Source organism: Pseudophryne corroboree, chromosome 5 (assembly GCF_028390025.1).
Source record: "Pseudophryne corroboree isolate aPseCor3 chromosome 5, aPseCor3.hap2, whole genome shotgun sequence".
NCBI lineage: Eukaryota > Metazoa > Chordata > Amphibia > Anura > Myobatrachidae > Pseudophryne > Pseudophryne corroboree.
This window is the reverse complement of record NC_086448.1, coordinates 9,436,744-9,454,236: the sequence shown is the minus strand read 5'-3', so window position 1 is coordinate 9,454,236 and position 17,493 is coordinate 9,436,744. Positions and strand designations below refer to the sequence as shown.

The following is a 17,493-nucleotide window of genomic DNA, read 5'->3' as shown; positions in this document are numbered from 1 at the left end:
CCCAGTGTATCCATGCTGTTTGGGATCCCGTAAATTGCTGGATTTGTACAACTCTTTCTTTTAAGAGTGTTTCCATCAATTTCCCTACTGCTGATGTATGTACTGGTGGTGTATTGGAGAGAGTGAGCAAGGGTCATGGAGTGTGCACTGGGGAAAGTGAGTCCAGGGGACTTGGATCTATGAGTATTAGCGACACTGGCTGGTGGGGTTTCTGTGCTTTGGGGATGGTAAATGGAGGAGGAGGACTGATTATGGGGACAGCTAGTAGAATTAGAGATTGCATATACTAGGGAAAGTGAATATATTCAATGCAGAACATTTACATTGAGTTTTCCTAATATAAGCTTATAAAAAATTTTTTTGTACTAATACAACACATTTGTTTCCCTCCATATTCCAGGGAAAGTCCAGCAGGAGATTGATGATGTGACCCAGTCACTGCGCCCACCTGGGTTCATGGACCGGGCACAGATGCCGTACACTAACGCCGTGATACATGAGATACAGAGGGTCTTAGACCTGGCACCTACAGCTCATTACCACGCGGTGACCAAGGACACTCAGTTCCGAGGATACACTCTCCCTAAGGTATGGAATTACTGTTAGAGATATGCGCGGACCTTCAGGTTTTGATTTTGGATTGGTTTTGGTTTTTGCAAAACCACCTTCAAGTGTTTCAGTTTTAGATTTCTTTAAAATTGCTAAAACAGCTAAAATCATGTAAGTGGGACCTATGATATGATTTACATCAATAACTTCCATTTATAGTCATTTGTAGTCAATTTGGAAACCTCACAGCTCACAATATTGTTTTCTCTAATACTGTCCGAAGGCTGCAGCGAACTGACTGGCTAAACTAAGCGACATTACTATCGCTACATACATAGAACTATTATACACGTGTCCACTTACCTGTAGCCTCCCTGCATGTTAGACAGACCTTCTAGTCATGCCATGGTGTGACTTGGTAGCGCCGAGCGTAATATTCATGCAACTTTTTTCCATCAAAATGCATCTTATTCACAAAATGATGTGATTAGTACATATAATGATATGTGGCATGCCTACAGTATATTCTGTGTGTGATTACAGCTGTTTCTGCATACAAAATGCTACGCTACTGCAAATACAGGTGCAGTCGCACGCAGAATATAGGCATGCCACATATCATTTTAGTTAGCAGAGTCTGCTTGTGCATCTTATTCGGAGTTGTATGGGACCTATCAGCTCACTCACACCAGACATCTCCTGCTGCATGGCGTATTGAGGAAAGATGTATGAGGACACATCTGTAGAACACCTATGAAACATGAGGTACAACAGTGGCATACAGGATGGCAGTTTAAACAAACTATATGACCCCATAGAAAGAATGTTTTCACTACTCAAGGTTTAGGATAGAGGCCCTAGGCCAGTATAAATAAATGGAATTATATATATAGTGGAAGCTGGGTAAAGCATTGATTGATTGATTAATTGATTGATTATACAAACATTCATAACTAAAAAGAGACATGGGCATTGCAAACCGGAAGACCATCAACATTACCCCAGTAAATTACAGGCCAGTAAAGTACAATGAAAAGAGGTACATGATGGAATTGTCCTTGGGCCCTCCCACACACCCTTATGTTATATATTAAAAAGGATATGAACAGTGTAACAAACCAAGCACTTCAGTGACAGGAACTGCCACTTTTCTGGTTGAAGTGTTTGGTTTGTTCGTACCCCCACAAAACAAAATACCAATGGACTTAAGACAGCTAATAGTGTTATTAATCATTGTTGCACTTAGTAAATGTCATTCTCCTCATCCGATTCCTCACCATCATACACATTGGAATCCATGGTTACAGAAGTCTCTGTACTTTGTTGTTGTAATAGGCGGCACAGGTCTTTCATAGAATTTGTAGTTAATTTTTATGAACAGCAGTTCTTCTGCATTTTTTGGAAGTAGCCTCCTTCATCGATTTGCTCACAAGGTTACCGGCTGTGCTGAACACACTTTCCAAGTACACATTATACCTGGCAGACGTAGGCCCTCATGCAGCTTCAGTAACAGAATCTGCAAAATCGCAACATCTGCTACTGAAAAAATCTAGTGCTGGAGGCTGCTCATCACATGTTATGCACACCAGTGCCTGCAGGAAAGTACTGGTGTCAGAACTGTTATGCACTCCAGTGTCTGCAGGAATGTACTGGTGTTTGAACTGTTATGCAAAACAGATGGACTCACAGACAAACTGGGGGATATGACATAATGTACACAGAAGGTGATAGGGTAACAAAATACACACAAAGTGAACAGAGAAGCCCAGAGGCTAAGGAACTGGGTATCTCCCTTGTATTAGAACTGCTCAGATGGAAAAGCAAGATGTTGTGTTTTAATACGTAGAGAACCCGAAATGCTGTTGCTAAGGGCAACAGCAAAACCCTAAAGGGTTACCAACGGGTGTGGCAGTAAACTCCTTGGTCAGAGATGGAATGATAGACACAAGGAGAATCTCCACAATCCTAATTCTCACTTGCAGTGCACAGGTTTTAGCTTACTGCCACTAAACTGACCCCTGACACCTAGCACAGTGAGACAGGATTAGACAGGCAAGTCTTAGAATACAGCCGCAAACTTGCTAAGTTCACAGAGTAGTAACAGAACCCCAGCAAGCTAAACGACTGACTCCAGTCTTACTGCTAGGTCTGGATTGGCAGAGTGTAATACCAAATCCCCAGGCCTATTTGCAGTAAGCAACAAACAAATACAAAGCTACACAGTACTGGCTAACTTTCATGAACTGACTAACCAACAAAGATTCAGCAGCATCTGCTTACCCTGAAAAGAGGCCTTATAAAGCAGGTGCTGTCCACGCCCCACTCAGACCTCACAGACTGTGAGCACAAAAACCAGCACCGGATCCCCTGCCGTGCACAGAGCCTATAACCACTGCACAGCAAAAGACCCGAACCGGAGTATCAGCTGCGCTCAGGTTACACCACTAGCACTTGTCTCCCGGTTGCCATGACGACGTGGCAGCACAGGGCAGGAGACCCTAACAGTACCCCCCCTCTGACGAGGGGTCAAAGAACCCCTACCACCGGGTTTATCGGGGAACTGCGAGAAGAAAGAGCGTATCAGTCTGGGGGCATGAAGATCACAACTGCGCACCCACGACCGCTCCTCCGGGCCATACCCCTTCCAGTGCACCAAAAATGACAGCCGACCCCGAACCACCTTGGAGTCAAGAATCCTTTAAACAACAAACTCCCTCTGGCCACGTATCAGAAGAGGGGAAGGTCTTCCACTGGAAAAAGGATTACTAATCGCCCGTTTTAAAAGGGAACAATGAAATGTTTTATTGATACCCAAAGAACGGGGCAGATCTAACTGAAATGCCACCGGATTGATAACCCTGGTGATCTTATAAGGGCCGATGAACCGGGGCCCTAACTTATGAGATGGCTGTCTCAACTTCAAATTCTTGGTAGACAACCAGACGAAGTCTCCTAATTTGAAGCTGCAGGGTCTTTTCCGCTTATCAAAAACCCTTTTGGTCACTAATGACACAGACACAAGGGCTTTCTTCACTTTCCGCCAAATACCTCTAAGGACCGAAACCACAGAGGAACCACCAGGCGTGGAGTCCAGGGGGTCAAAAGAATTGGCCTTAGGATGATGCCCATACACACAAAGGAAGGGAGAGATCCCTGTAGCAGAGTGAGCCGCGTTGTTATAGGCAAACTCCGCCATGGACAGATGAGCAACCCAGTCAGTCTGACACTTGGAGACATAACACCTGAGGAACTGCTCCAAGGACTGGTTCACCCTTTCAGTCTGCCCATTAGACTGCGGATGGTAGCCTGACGACAAGCTGACAGAAATCTGGAGATCGGAACAAAATGCCCTCCAGAATTTGGCCACAAACTGGGATCCGCGGTCAGAGACCACATCAAGTGGCAACCCGTGGAGACGCACAACATGCAGCATAAATAATTCAGACAGGCGTCTGGCTGATGGCAGCCCAACCAGTGGAACGAAGTGCGCCATCTTCGAAAACCTGTCAACGACAACCCAGATGGCTGTCATCCCCGAGGATTTGGGCAAGTCCACCACAAAATCCATTGAAATGTGGGTCCATGGCTTAGATGGGATAGAGTGGATGTAATGGGCCAACAGGAACCCCTCTAGGAGTCTTATTTCGGGCACAGATGTCACATGCCCGAACCCACTGATCCACATCCTTAGCCACCGAGGGCCACCACACCGCCCTAGATAGCAACTCCCGAGTTCTGGCAATACCCGGGTGACCTGCCGACTTCTTGGCATGGAATTCCAGGAACACTCGCTGTCTTAACCTAGGAGGCACAAACAAAAGACCTACCGGAAGGTCTGGAGGAGCCTGCTCCTGTGCTCTAAGGACTAATGATAAGAGGTCCTGGGTAATGCCCACTTTAATACATGATGGGGAAACAATGGGCAACGGCTCCTCGGTGGTCTCCTGGATTGGAGCAAAACTCAGCGAGAGCGCATCAGCCTTGATGTTTTTTGACCCAGGGCGATATGTTATCAAAAAATTAAAGCGAGCAAAAAACAAAGCCCATCGTGCCTGCCTGGCATTGAGACGCTTCGCTGACTCTAAATATGCCAGATTCTTATGGTCAGTGAGAATTGAGACCACAAACTTAGCCCCCTCAAGCCAGTGTCTCCACTCCTCGAGTGCATCCTTAATAGCCAACAATTCCCGGTTACCCACGTCATAATTCATCTCGGCAGGCGAAAATTTACGGGAAAAGTAAGCACAGGGATGAAGGCGATTATCAGACACTCCCATCTGAGAAAGCACTGCCCCAATACCCATCTCAGAGGCATCCACCTCCACCACAAAAGGACGCTCTGGATCTGGGTGTCGCAGCACCTTGGCCGAAACAAATGCCCTTTTGAGACGGGCAAAAGCCGCTTTAGCCTCACAAGACCAGTGAGCAACATCCGCCCCTTTCTTAGTGAGTGCCACCAAGGGCGCCACTATAGACGAAAATCCAGCGATAAATCGTCTATAAAAATTCGCAAAGCCCAGGAAACGCTGAAGCGCCTTCAAACTAGTGGGCTGCACCCAATCCAGGACTGCCTGTACCTTGGAACCCTCCATTTGGAAACCTTCTGGGGAGATAATATATCCTAGAAATGCGATTTGCTGAACTTCAAATTCGCACTTCTCCAGCTTCGCCCCAAGCCGGTGGTCTCTGAGTTTCTGGAGGACTAAGCGTACATGCTTCCGATGTTCCTCCAGGGAATGGGAGAAGATTAGGATGTCATCTAAGTATACAACTAAGAATCTATCCAAATATTCCCTGAGCACATCATTCATGAAATCCTGGAAGACTGCCGGGGCATTACAGAGCCCAAAAGGCATCACCAAATATTCATAATGCCCTGAGTGGGTATTAAAGGCAGTCTTCCATTCATCCCCCTCTCTTATTCGGATTAGATTGTACGCACCGCGTAGGTCAATCTTAGAAAAAATGGTGGCAGTACGAAGCTGGTCAAACAAGACCGAAATGAGAGGCAGTGGGTATGAGTTTTTAATCGTGATACGGTTCAATTCCCTGAAGTCGATGCAGGGTCGCAACGAACCGTCCTTTTTACCCACGAAGAAGAACCCCGACCCAACTGGAGACTGTGAAGGTCTGATAAATCCCTTAGCCAAGTTCTCCTGAATGTACTCTGCCATAGCCTGAGTCTCAGGACGTGACAGGGAGTACAACCTGCTCTTGGGAAGCTTAGCATTTGGCAACAAATCAATGGCACAGTCATAGGGGCGATGGGGAGGTAGTACCTCTGCAACTTTTTTGGAGAACACGTCCGCAAAATCTACATAACACCCTGGCAATCCTGGCAAACTTAGCTGCGAGAGCCTGACTGGAAGGCTCAAGCAACTCCTGAAACAATCAGTACCCCAATTAAGAATCTCCCCAGAGACCCAGTCAAATTGAGGATTGTGGGCCCTTAACCAGGGTAACCCCAACACCAATGGGGCAAAAGTACAGACAGTCACATAAAAGGACAATTTTTCAGAGTGTGTGGCTCCAATAAACAAAGAAATCTGGCTAGTGCAAGAGGTAATTTTACCTTGGGATAATGGTTCCCCGTTTAACCCACAAATCTCAATTTCCGATGCCAAGGGTACTAAGGGAACAGAGTGTTTCAGGGCGAATTGGCGGTCCATAAAAACCCCGTCGGCCCCACTGTCCACAAAGGCCTCAGTCTTGACAGTTTGACCGAGGATCTTCAAGGTCACCGGAATGATAAAAGTCTTCTTGGGAAATTCTGACTTCTGGCCTGACAGGATATTTCCCATCACCCTCAGGCCCTGAAGTTTTCCGGCTTTTCTGGGCATGATACTACCACATGACCTTTATTCCCACAGTACAAACACAACCCCTGCTGTCTCCTCCGCGTCTTCTCACGCGAGGAGAGGCGGGTAGCCCCAATCTGCATAGGCTCCTCAGAAAATTCCTCAGAGTCTGAGGTTCCCTTGGGAAGGAAGGAAATCTCAGTCTCCCTTTCAAGCCTACGCTCTCTCAGCCGTCTATCCACCCGGATGGATAACTGCATGAGCTGATCCAAGCTATCAGGCAAGGGATATTGTACCAGTTGGTCCTTTATCTGGTTAGAAAGACCTCTTCGGTACTGGTGTCTCAGGGCTGGGTCATTCCACTGGGTATCATGGGCCAACCTCCGAAACTCCGTACAGTAAACCTCAACTGGCCTTCGCCCTTGCTTAAGGATCGAAATCTGAGCCTCGGCTGAGGCCGTCTTGTCAGGGTCATCATACAACATGCCCAGTGCCGTAAAAAAAGCATCAACACTTTTAAGCGACGGACAGTCAGGCTGCAACCCATATGCCCAGACCTGTGGGTCTCTTTGTAGCAAGGAAATCACTATGCCCACCCGCTGAATCTCCGACCCAGAAGACTGAGGCCTAAGCCGGAAGTATAGCTTGCAGCTCTCCTTGAAACAAAAGAACTGCGAGCGATCTCCAGAAAAACGATCCGGGAGATTTACTTTCGGCTCCTTAACCCCTGCAGGTGCTGCTGCTGCGGGAGCTCCGCCAGCAGCCTGGGAGGTGTGCATTTTAATGGACAAATCATTAAATTGTCGAGTCAGGACCTGCACCTGATCGACCACCTGTTGCAACGTATTTTGAGGGGTATGCTCCATATTCCCACAAAATTTCAACAGGAGTATTAGGCTGCTGAATATGTTATGCACACCAGTGCCTGCAGGAAAGTACTGGTGTCAGAACTGTTATGCACTCCAGTGTCTGCAGGAATGTACTGGTGTTTGAACTGTTATGCAAAACAGATGGACTCACAGACAAACTGGGGGATATGACATAATGTACACAGAAGGTGATAGGGTAACAAAATACACACAAAGTGAACAGAGAAGCCCAGAGGCTAAGGAACTGGGTATCTCCCTTGTATTAGAACTGCTCAGATGGAAAAGCAAGATGTTGTGTTTTAATACGTAGAGAACCCGAAATGCTGTTGCTAAGGGCAACAGCAAAACCCTAAAGGGTTACCAACGGGTGTGGCAGTAAACTCCTTGGTCAGAGATGGAATGATAAACACAAGGAGAATCTCCACAATCCTAATTCTCACTTGCAGTGCACAGGTTTTAGCTTACTGCCACTAAACTGACCCCTGACACCTAGCACAGTGAGACAGGATTAGACAGGCAAGTCTTAGAATACAGCCGCAAACTTGCTAAGTTCACAGAGTAGTAACAGAACCCCAGCAAGCTAAACGACTGACTCCAGTCTTACTGCTAGGTCTGGATTGGCAGAGTGTAATACCAAATCCCCAGGCCTATTTGCAGTAAGCAACAAACAAATACAAAGCTACACAGTACTGGCTAACTTTCATGAACTGACTAACCAACAAAGATTCAGCAGCATCTGCTTACCCTGAAAAGAGGCCTTATAAAGCAGGTGCTGTCCACGCCCCACTCAGACCTCACAGACTGTGAACACAAAAACCAGCACCGGATCCCCTGCCGTGCACAGAGCCTATAACCACTGCACAGCAAAAGACCCGAACCGGAGTATCAGCTGCGCTCAGGTTACACCACTAGCACTTGTCTCCCGGTTGCCATGACGACGTGGCAGCACAGGGCAGGAGACCCTAACACACAGGACAGGTCCACCCAGCCTCAGAAGCGCCCCCCAGCCCTGCGACCACATTTAAAAATGTAAATACAATGTAGGCATCTCGACCATCGGGCTTACCAGTAGATCCCCTGCATACGCAGCACGGCGCACCGGCGCCATGTTCTCCTTTGCAGCGGCCGTATGTGACATCACGCTGCCACCCCTAAAACAGTTCGGACACGCCTGCATTGTTTGGACCACTCTTCCGTAACACCACATAGCCCCCCCACGCCCTCCTCTGTCAATCACAAAACGATCGCATCATGACGGGTTGTGCTCACACTGAGATGCATGCGCAATACAAATCTATCTGCGTAAATGCAGCTTTGCGTTTCTTACTAGATGAGGACCATAGTGTGGAAGTCGGGTAAACCATGCCAATCATTGATTGATTATATTAACAGGGTGCGCAGCTTAAGTACATTAAAGTGAGTACGTAAAAGGGACTCATAATTGACTCTTACTTAAAGTATTCTAAGGGACTGTGAGAAGCTAATTTGTGCATTTTCATTAATCGTCCACCATTCTAATAATGCTTACTGTATCAGAATGAGTCATGGAAGAGGTGTCAATATATGTGGGCAATTTGTATTAGCATAACCAGATGTTATAATGTTGTTGTTTAACTCTTGGTGTGCGGAGTTGACTCATCACCATTGGGTCTCTTGGAAAAGGTCATTTTTTTCCTGGCAGCAGCATTTGCTGGAGAAGCTGAAGAAGGAGACATCATCGTGTCATGTGCCACTTGCGCTGACGACTTGCTTCCAAGGAGCTATTTGCATATTTTAAGATGTGTCTCTCATGTTAACTTACCTCCTTCATATGGTTCTCTGTGCATGCCATGTCTCCTGGATCACTCTGTGCATGCTATTCTCAGCATTGGCTCTCTTTCCAGTTTGACAGTGCAACTAGGCACAGCACAGCATGGTGCAGCCATCTTGACTCATCATGTGATCACTCCTGCACCTATTTGGCTCCAGTATAATTCCACATGATCACTGCAGCCTATCCGCTCTCAGGACAGACTATTGAAACCTTCTGTTCCAAGTTATTTCTTCTCTGTTGGGAATATCTCTTGGTAAAAGTGACTCTCACCTGTGGTGCTACAACTTCAATCAACTCCAGTATGCTTCAGTCTGCAACCTCCCATATCTGCTTATTTATCCAGCTGCATTTTACTCCTTGGGACAAGTCCATAAAAGCATCCTGTGGATTCCCTGGTTTCTTGTATGCAGTTAACCCATATCTTTCCTGGGAGCAAGTTCCCTCTTATGCCACCTGTGCTATTATGACTACTGCAGCAGAATGCTCATTCCAGCTGCTTATATGTCATTCTCCCCTGGGCTGTCAGCACAGAGATCCTCAGTTACCCATATACTCCTCAGCAGTAAAGCACATACTGTATAATTGTGAGTTCATTTCTCCAGTGGGGATACATATGATATTCCAGAAGATGGGATGCCGGCTGTCACTATACATACAACGGCTGCCCATCTGCTGTGTTAATACCAAATTGCTTTCTAACAAATATTTAAAATGCCCGCTCTAATATATACTGCGGATGCCAGGCGCATCTTATTACCATATACAATAAAAGTGCGCTGTACGTCGCAAAACACTACATCCCTTAAGAGAAAACAATACACGCACACATTGTCTGAGTTCCAAAGCTCATTGATGTATATATTTGATATTAAAAGGATATGTATTCAACATATCACAATGTACAGTATATATATATATATATATATATATATATATATAGTTACATGGTTACAATTTATACAGTAAGCAGGAATCCATACAGTTACAATCTCTAATACAAAATACAGACACAGCCAGCAAATACATCACCATATTTTCCTCAATGCTTTCTATGCTCCCCCTCCTCCATCTTTAGTTGTGTCTCAACTCCAGCTAACAGAAGCAAAATATTACCACCACTCCATCTCGCTCAGGACCCAGGGGAAAACAGAAACTTCTGTGTGTCTGATCAGCAATACACTATGTAGTTTTTTTGGGGAGTGCACACATCTAGTCTAGGGGAGAGAACTTTCTCATTCATGATGAGTCACTGGTCAGTTCATATGCAACCAAGGTCCAGCCTTGATGGTGTAATTACAGGAGACAGCCACTGGTCAGGCCTGCTGTCTTCCAGGAAATCCATTGTTCTAATAAGAGTGACCTTAGCTTTTATACATTTAATCATATCTACTTGTTGCAATGAGCTACAACTTAATAACAGGCATCAAATTGATACCAATTGATGCTCTAATACCAAACACGACATGTCCATCTTGCTCTGCTCCAATAATACACATACATGACGTTGCTCCATTATATAATTAAAACATTATGATGTCTGGCACTTGATATGTTCAAATTATGTGCTGTATGAAATATGTGTCGAATCTATCTCTGTGGCATGTCTGTGTAAATTAGTATGTTACCATACATTGCTGTGCTCGCTGCGCGTATTTGCAAGCTTAGCAACTCATAATGTGTGGAGTCTGTATGTTCTCTCTATGTAATATTTTTGACTTCAACAGTTGGAATCCCAGCAGCGAGTCCCGTCATGGGCTTGATGTGCTCACCATGCATTGGGCCCAGTGGCTTGCTTTGCTCGCTACAGGATCTATTCCCACTCGGTTGGTGGCAAGGACCTACCAATCGAGTGGGAATACCGGGCATGTGTCAGATTCTCTTTGGTGGCAACATGATGGCTGTCAGGATTCCAGCATTGGTCTAATGAACGTCGGAATCACAACAGCCGGTATGTTGACTGCATTCCCTTCAGTGTTTCAAAAGTACCAGCACGGCTCACTTATACTGGCAGTGTCCTAGTGTGTACTCTGTACTTAGCATTACTGGTCCCAGCCCAGTTACTAGTGTTTCAGTTCCAGTTCAGTCTCATCATCAGTTCCAGTCCGGCCCACATAACCAGTTCCAGGTCATCCTCTGTTCTAGTCCGGTCCATGTGTACGCGCCAGTTGGCCAACTAATTATCTGCTTGCTCATTTTTTTTATTACAGTTTAAGCATGACATACAGTATATACCACACATTACTAATATCAGCTTCATCAGAAGAGCCCAGTGGTTCCAGTACCTGTTCCCACAAGTAAGTCCAGATTAGTGACACAGTTGGAAGGAAAGACATTACATAGGACTTAAACCTCAACCTCAAACATGGTTGCCAAGATGCTGTGATCCAATTGTAAGCTGTTGCAAACCCTTGAGTCCTGGCAATGTGAAAAATGACTTGATTTACAAGTCCAACATACTTGGACTTAGGGGGTAATTCTGAGTTGATCGCAGCAGGATTTTTGTTAGCAGTTGGGCAAAACCATGTGCACTGCAGGGGAGGCAGATGTAACATGTGCAGAGAGAGTTAGATTCGGGTGGGGTGTGTTCAATCTGCAATCTAAATTGCAGTGTAAAAATAAAGCAGCCAGTATTTACCCTGCACAGAAACAAAATAACCCACCCAAATCTAACTCTCTCTGCGCATGTTAAATCTGCCCCCCCCCCTGCAGTGCACATGGGGGGTCATTCCGAGTTGTTCGCTCGTTATTTTTTTTCGCTACGGAGCGATTAGTCACAAACTGCGCATGCGCAATGTTCGCAGTGCGCCTGCGCCAAGTAAATCAGCACAAAAGTTTGGTATTTTACTCACGGCGTAACAAAGTTTTTTCATCGTTCTGGTGATCGTAGTGTGATTGACAGGAAGTGGGTGTTTCTGGGCGGAAACTGGCCGTTTTATGGGAGTGTGCGGAAAAATGCTGGCGCTTCTGGGAATAACGCGGGAGTGTCTGAAGAAATGGGGGAGTGTCTGGGCGAACGCTGGGTGTGTTTGTGACGTCAAACCAGGAACAAAACTGACTGAACTGATCGCTATTTGTGAGTAGGTCTGGAGCTACTCAGAAACTGCTAAGAAATTTCTATTCGCAATTCTGCTAATCTTTCGTTCGCAATTCTGCTATGCTAAGATACACTCCCAGAGGGCGGCGGCTTAGTGTGTGCAATGCTGCTAAAAGCAGCTAGCGAGCGAACAACTCGGAATGAGGGCCCTGGTTTTGCCCAACTGCTAACAAAATTCCTGCTGCGATCAACTTGGAATTACCCCCTTAGTTTCACCTCTTCCTTCAGCTTCTCTAGCTGCTTTCTGTTAAGACTTTGGTGGTAATTCAGAGTTGATTGCAGCAGCAAATGTGTTAGCAGTTTGGCAAAACCATGGCCCTCATTCCGAGTTGTTCGCTCGCTAGCTGCTTTTAGCAGCTTTGCACACGCTAAGCCGCCGCCTACTGGGAGTGAATCTTAGCTTTGCAGAATTGCGAACGAAAGAATTGCAAAATAGCGAAAAAGAAAGTTCTTTGCAGTTTCTGAGTAGCTCGAGACTTACTCTGCCACTGCGATCAGTTCAGTCAGTTTCGTTCCTGGTTTGACGTCACAAACACACCCAGCGTTCGCCCAGACACTCCCCCGTTTTTCCAGCCACTCCCGCGTTTTTCCCAGAAACAGCAGCGTTTTTTCACACACACCCATAAACGGCCAGTTTCCGCCCAGAAACACCCACTTCCTGTCAATCACACTACGATCACCAGAACGAAGAAATTTCTTTGTTAAGCCGTGAGTAAAATACCAAACATTTTTGCAAATTTACTTGGCGCTGCGAACATTGCGCATGCGCAGTTTGCGACAAATCGCTCCGTTGCGAAAAACACTAACGAGTGAACAACTCGGAATGAGGGCCCACGTGCACTGCAGGGGGGGGCAGATATAATATGTGCAGAGAGAGTTAGATTTGGGTGGGGTGTGTTCAAACTGAAATCTTAATTGCAGTGTAAAAATAAAGCAGCCAGTATTTACCCTGCACAGAAACAAAACAACCAACTCAAATCTAACTCTCTCTGCAAATGTTATATCTGCCACACCCTGCAGTGCACATGGGGCCTAATTCAGACCTGATCAATAGCAGGCAATTTTTGCACTGCTGCGATCTGATAGTCGCCGCCTACTGGGGGAGTGTATTTTAGCTGTGCAAGTGATGCGAACGCATGTGTAGCAGAGCTGTACAAACTGATTTTGTGCAGTCTCTGTGCAGCCCAGGACTTACTCAGCCGCTGCGATCACATCAGCCTGTCCGGGACAGGAATTAACGTCAGGAACCCTAGCTGCAAAAGCATGGACACGCCTGCGTTTTTCCCACCACTCCCAGAAAATGGTCAGTTACCACCCACAAATGGCTTCTTCCTGTTAATCTCCTTGCGATCGCCCATGCAAATGGATTCTTCGCACAAACCCATCACTAAGAGGTGATCCGCTTTGTACCTGGGCAACGGACCTGTGCAATGCAGAGCATATGCATGGGCAGTTCTGACCTGATCGCAGTGCAGCCAAAAACACTAGTGAGCGATCAACTCTGAATTACCCCCTTTGTACTTATTCATACCTCCCAACATAACCCTCTCCTTGAGGGACACAATGCTCTGCTTCTGGACTTTTATCTTAATTTATTATTGCTGGCTCCTGTTTTGAACAGATTAATGGATAAGAAAGATGTTTCACTACAGGTGATGGCAATTATAAATGAAGAGGGAAGAGCAGGAGCAGAGCATTGTTTCCTCCTGGAGAGGTTATGTTGGGAGGTATGAAATAGGTATGAGCACTGGGTCAGTATTAGGGTACAGCACAGGTGATGGTAATTATACAGTAAGAGGGAAGAGCAGGAGCAGAGCATTGTGTCCTCCTGGAGAGGTCATGTTGGGAGGTATGACATAGGTATGAGCACTGTGTCAGTATTAGGGTACAGCACAGGTGATGGTAATCATACAGTAAGAGGGAAGTGCAGGAGCAGAGCATTTTGTCCTCCTGGATAGGTCATGTTGGGAGGTATGACATAGGTATGAGCACTGTGTCAGTATTAGGGTACAGCACACGTGATGGTAATCATACAGTAAGAGGGAAGAGCAGGAGCAGAGCACTGTGTCCTCCAGGAGAGGGTCATGTTGGGAGGTATGACATAGGTATGAGCACTGGGTCAGTATTAGGGTACAGCACAGGTGATGGTAATCATACAGTAAGAGGGAAGTGCAGGAGCAGAGCACTGTGTCCTCCAGGAGAGGGTCATGTTGGGAGGTATGACATAGGTATGAGCACTGGGTCAGTATTAGGGTACAGCACAGGTGATGGTAATCATACAGTAATAGGGAAGAGCAGGAGCAGAGCATTGTCCCTCCTGGAGAGGTCATGTTGGGAGGTATGACATAGGTATGAGCACTGGGTCAGTATTAGGGTACAGCACAGGTGATGGTAATCATATAGTAAGAGGGAAGAGCAGGAGCACAGCATTGTGTCCTCCTGGAGACGTCATGTTGGGAGGTATGACATAGGTATGAGCACTGGGTCAGTATTAGGGTACAGCATAGGTGATGGTAATCATACAGTAAGAGGGAAGTGCAGGAGCAGAGCATTGTGTCCTGGAGAGGTCATGTTGGGAGGTATGACATAGGTATGAGCACTGGATCAGTATTAGGGTACAGCACAGGTGATGGTAATCATACAGTAAGAGGGAATAGCAGGAGCAGAGCATTGTGTCCTCCTGGAGAGGTCATGTTTGGGAGGTATGACATAGGTATGAGCACTGGGTCAGTATTAGGGTACAGCACAGGTGATGGTAATCATACAGTAAGAGGGAATAGCAGGAGCAGAGCATTGTGTCCTCCTGGAGAGGGTCATGTTGGGAGGTATGACATAGGTATGAGCACTGGGTCAGTATTAGGGTACAGCACAGGTGATGGTAATCATACAGTAAGAGGGAAGAGCAGGAGCAGAGCATTGTGTCCTCCTGGAGACGTCATGTTGGGAGGTATGACATAGGTATGAGCACTGGGTCAGTATTAGGGTACAGCACAGGTGATGGTAATCATACAGTAAGAGGGAAGAGCAGGAGCAGAGCATTGTGTCCTCCTGGAGAGGTCATGTTGGAAGGTATGACATAGGTATGAGCACTGGGTCAGTATTAGGGTACAGCACAGGTGATGGTAATCATACAGTAAGAGGTAAGTGCAGGAGCAGAGCATTGTGTCCTCCTGGAGAGGTCATGTTGGGAGGTATGACATAGGTGTGAGCACTGGGTCAGTATTAGGGTACAGCACAGGTGATGGTAATCATACAGTAAGAGGGAAGAGCAGGAGCAGAGCATTGTGTCCTCCTGGAGACCTCATGTTGGGAGGTATGACATAGGTATGAGCACTGGGTCAGTATTAGGGTACAGCACAGGTGATGGTAATCATACACAGTAAGAGGGAAGAGCAGGAGCAGAGCATTGTGTCCTCCTGGAGAGGTCATGTTGGGAGGTATGACATAGGTATGAGCACTGGGTCAGTATTAGGGTACAGCACAGGTGATGGTAATCATACAGTAAGAGGGAAGAGCAGGAGCAGAGCATTGTGTCCTCCTGGAGAGGTCATGTTGGGAGGTATGACATAGGTGTGAGCACTGGGTCAGTATTAGGATACAGCACAGGTGATGGTAATCATACAGTAAGAGGGAAGAGCAGGAGCAGAGCATTGTGTCCTCCTGGAGACGTCATGTTGGGAGGTATGACATAGGTATGAGCACTGGGTCAGTATTAGGGTACAGCACAGGTGATGGTAATCATACACAGTAAGAGGGAAGAGCAGGAGCAGAGCATTGTGTCCTCCTGGAGAGGGTCATGTTGGGAGGTATGATATAGGTATGAGCACTGGGTCAGTATTAGAGTACAGCACAGGTGATGGTAATCATACAGTAAGAGGGAAGTGCATGAGCAGAGCATTGTGTCGTCCTGGAGAGGTCATGTTGGGAGGTATGACATAGGTATGAGCACTGGGTCAGTATTAGGGTACAGCACAGGTGATGGTCATCATACAGTAAGAGGGAAGAGCAGGAGCAGAGCATTGTGTCCTCCTGGAGACGTCATGTTGGGAGGTATGACATAGGTATGAGCACTGGGTCAGTATTAGGGTACAGCACAGGTGATGGTAATCATACAGTAAGAGGGAAGAGCAGGAGCAGAGCATTGTGTCCTCCTGGAGAGGTCATGTTGGGAGGTATGACATAGGTATGAGCACTGGGTCAGTATTAGGGTACAGCACAGGTGATGGTAATCATACAGTAAGAGGGAAGAGCAGGAGCAGAGCATTGTGTCCTCCTGGAGAGGTCATGTTGGGAGGTATGACATAGGTGTGAGCACTGGGTCAGTATTAGGGTACAGCACAGGTGATGGTAATCATACAGTAAGAGGGAAGAGCAGGAGCAGAGCATTGTGTCCTCCTTGAGACGTCATGTTGGGAGGTATGACATAGGTATGAGCACTGGGTCAGTATTAGGGTACAGCACAGGTGATGGTAATCATACACAGTAAGAGGGAAGAGCAGGAGCAGAGCATTGTGTCCTCCTGGAGAGGTCATGTTGGGAGCTATGACATAGGTATGAGCACTGGGTCATTATTAGGGTACAGCACAGGTGATGGTAATCATACAGTAAGAGGGAAGAGCAGGAGCAGAGCATTGTGTCCTCCTGGAGAGGGTCATGTTGGGAGGTATGATATAGGTATGAGCACTGGGTCAGTATTAGAGTACAGCACAGATGATGGTAATCATACAGTAAGAGGGAAGTGCATGAGCAGAGCATTGTGTCGTCCTGGAGAGGTCATGTTGGGAGGTATGACATAGGTATGAGCACTGGGTCAGTATTAGGGTACAGCACAGGTGATGGTAATCATACAGTAAGACGGAAGTGCATGAGCAGAGCATTGTGTCGTCCTGGAGAGGTCATGTTGGGAGGTATGACATAGGTATGAGCACTGGGTCAGTATTAGGGTACAGCAAAGGTGATGGTAATCATACAGTAAGAGGGAAGTGCAGGAGCAGAGCATTGTGTCCTCCTGGAGAGGTCATGTTGGGAGGTATGACATAGGTATGAGCACTGGGTCAGTATTAGGTTACAGCACAGGTGATGGTAATCATACAGTAAGAGGGAAGAGCAGGAGCAGAGCATTGTGTCCTCCTGGAGAAGTCATGTTTGGAGGTATGACATAGGTATGAGCACTGGGTCAGTATTAGGGTACAGCACAGGTGATGGTAATCATACAGTAAGAGGGAAGAGCAGGAGCAGAGCATTGTGTCCTCCTGGAGAGGTCATGTTGGGAGGTATGACATAGGTATGAGCACTGGGTCAGTATTAGGGTACAGCACAGGTGATGGTAATCATACAGTAAGAGGGAAGAGCAGGAGCAGAGCATTGTGT

The 17,493-nt window shown here is 46.6% G+C and overlaps 1 protein-coding gene across 1 annotated transcript in view; it reads left to right on the top strand.

Annotated features, from left to right (window-relative positions):
- Positions 1-17,493, top strand: part of LOC134927083 (cytochrome P450 2F2-like) — a 593,292-nt gene that overhangs the window by 543,776 nt on the left and 32,023 nt on the right. Inside the window, exon 8 of the mRNA XM_063921081.1 lies at positions 401-588. Coding sequence (XP_063777151.1) covers positions 401-588 — 188 coding nt within the window. The remainder of the gene's footprint in view (positions 1-400; positions 589-17,493) is intronic.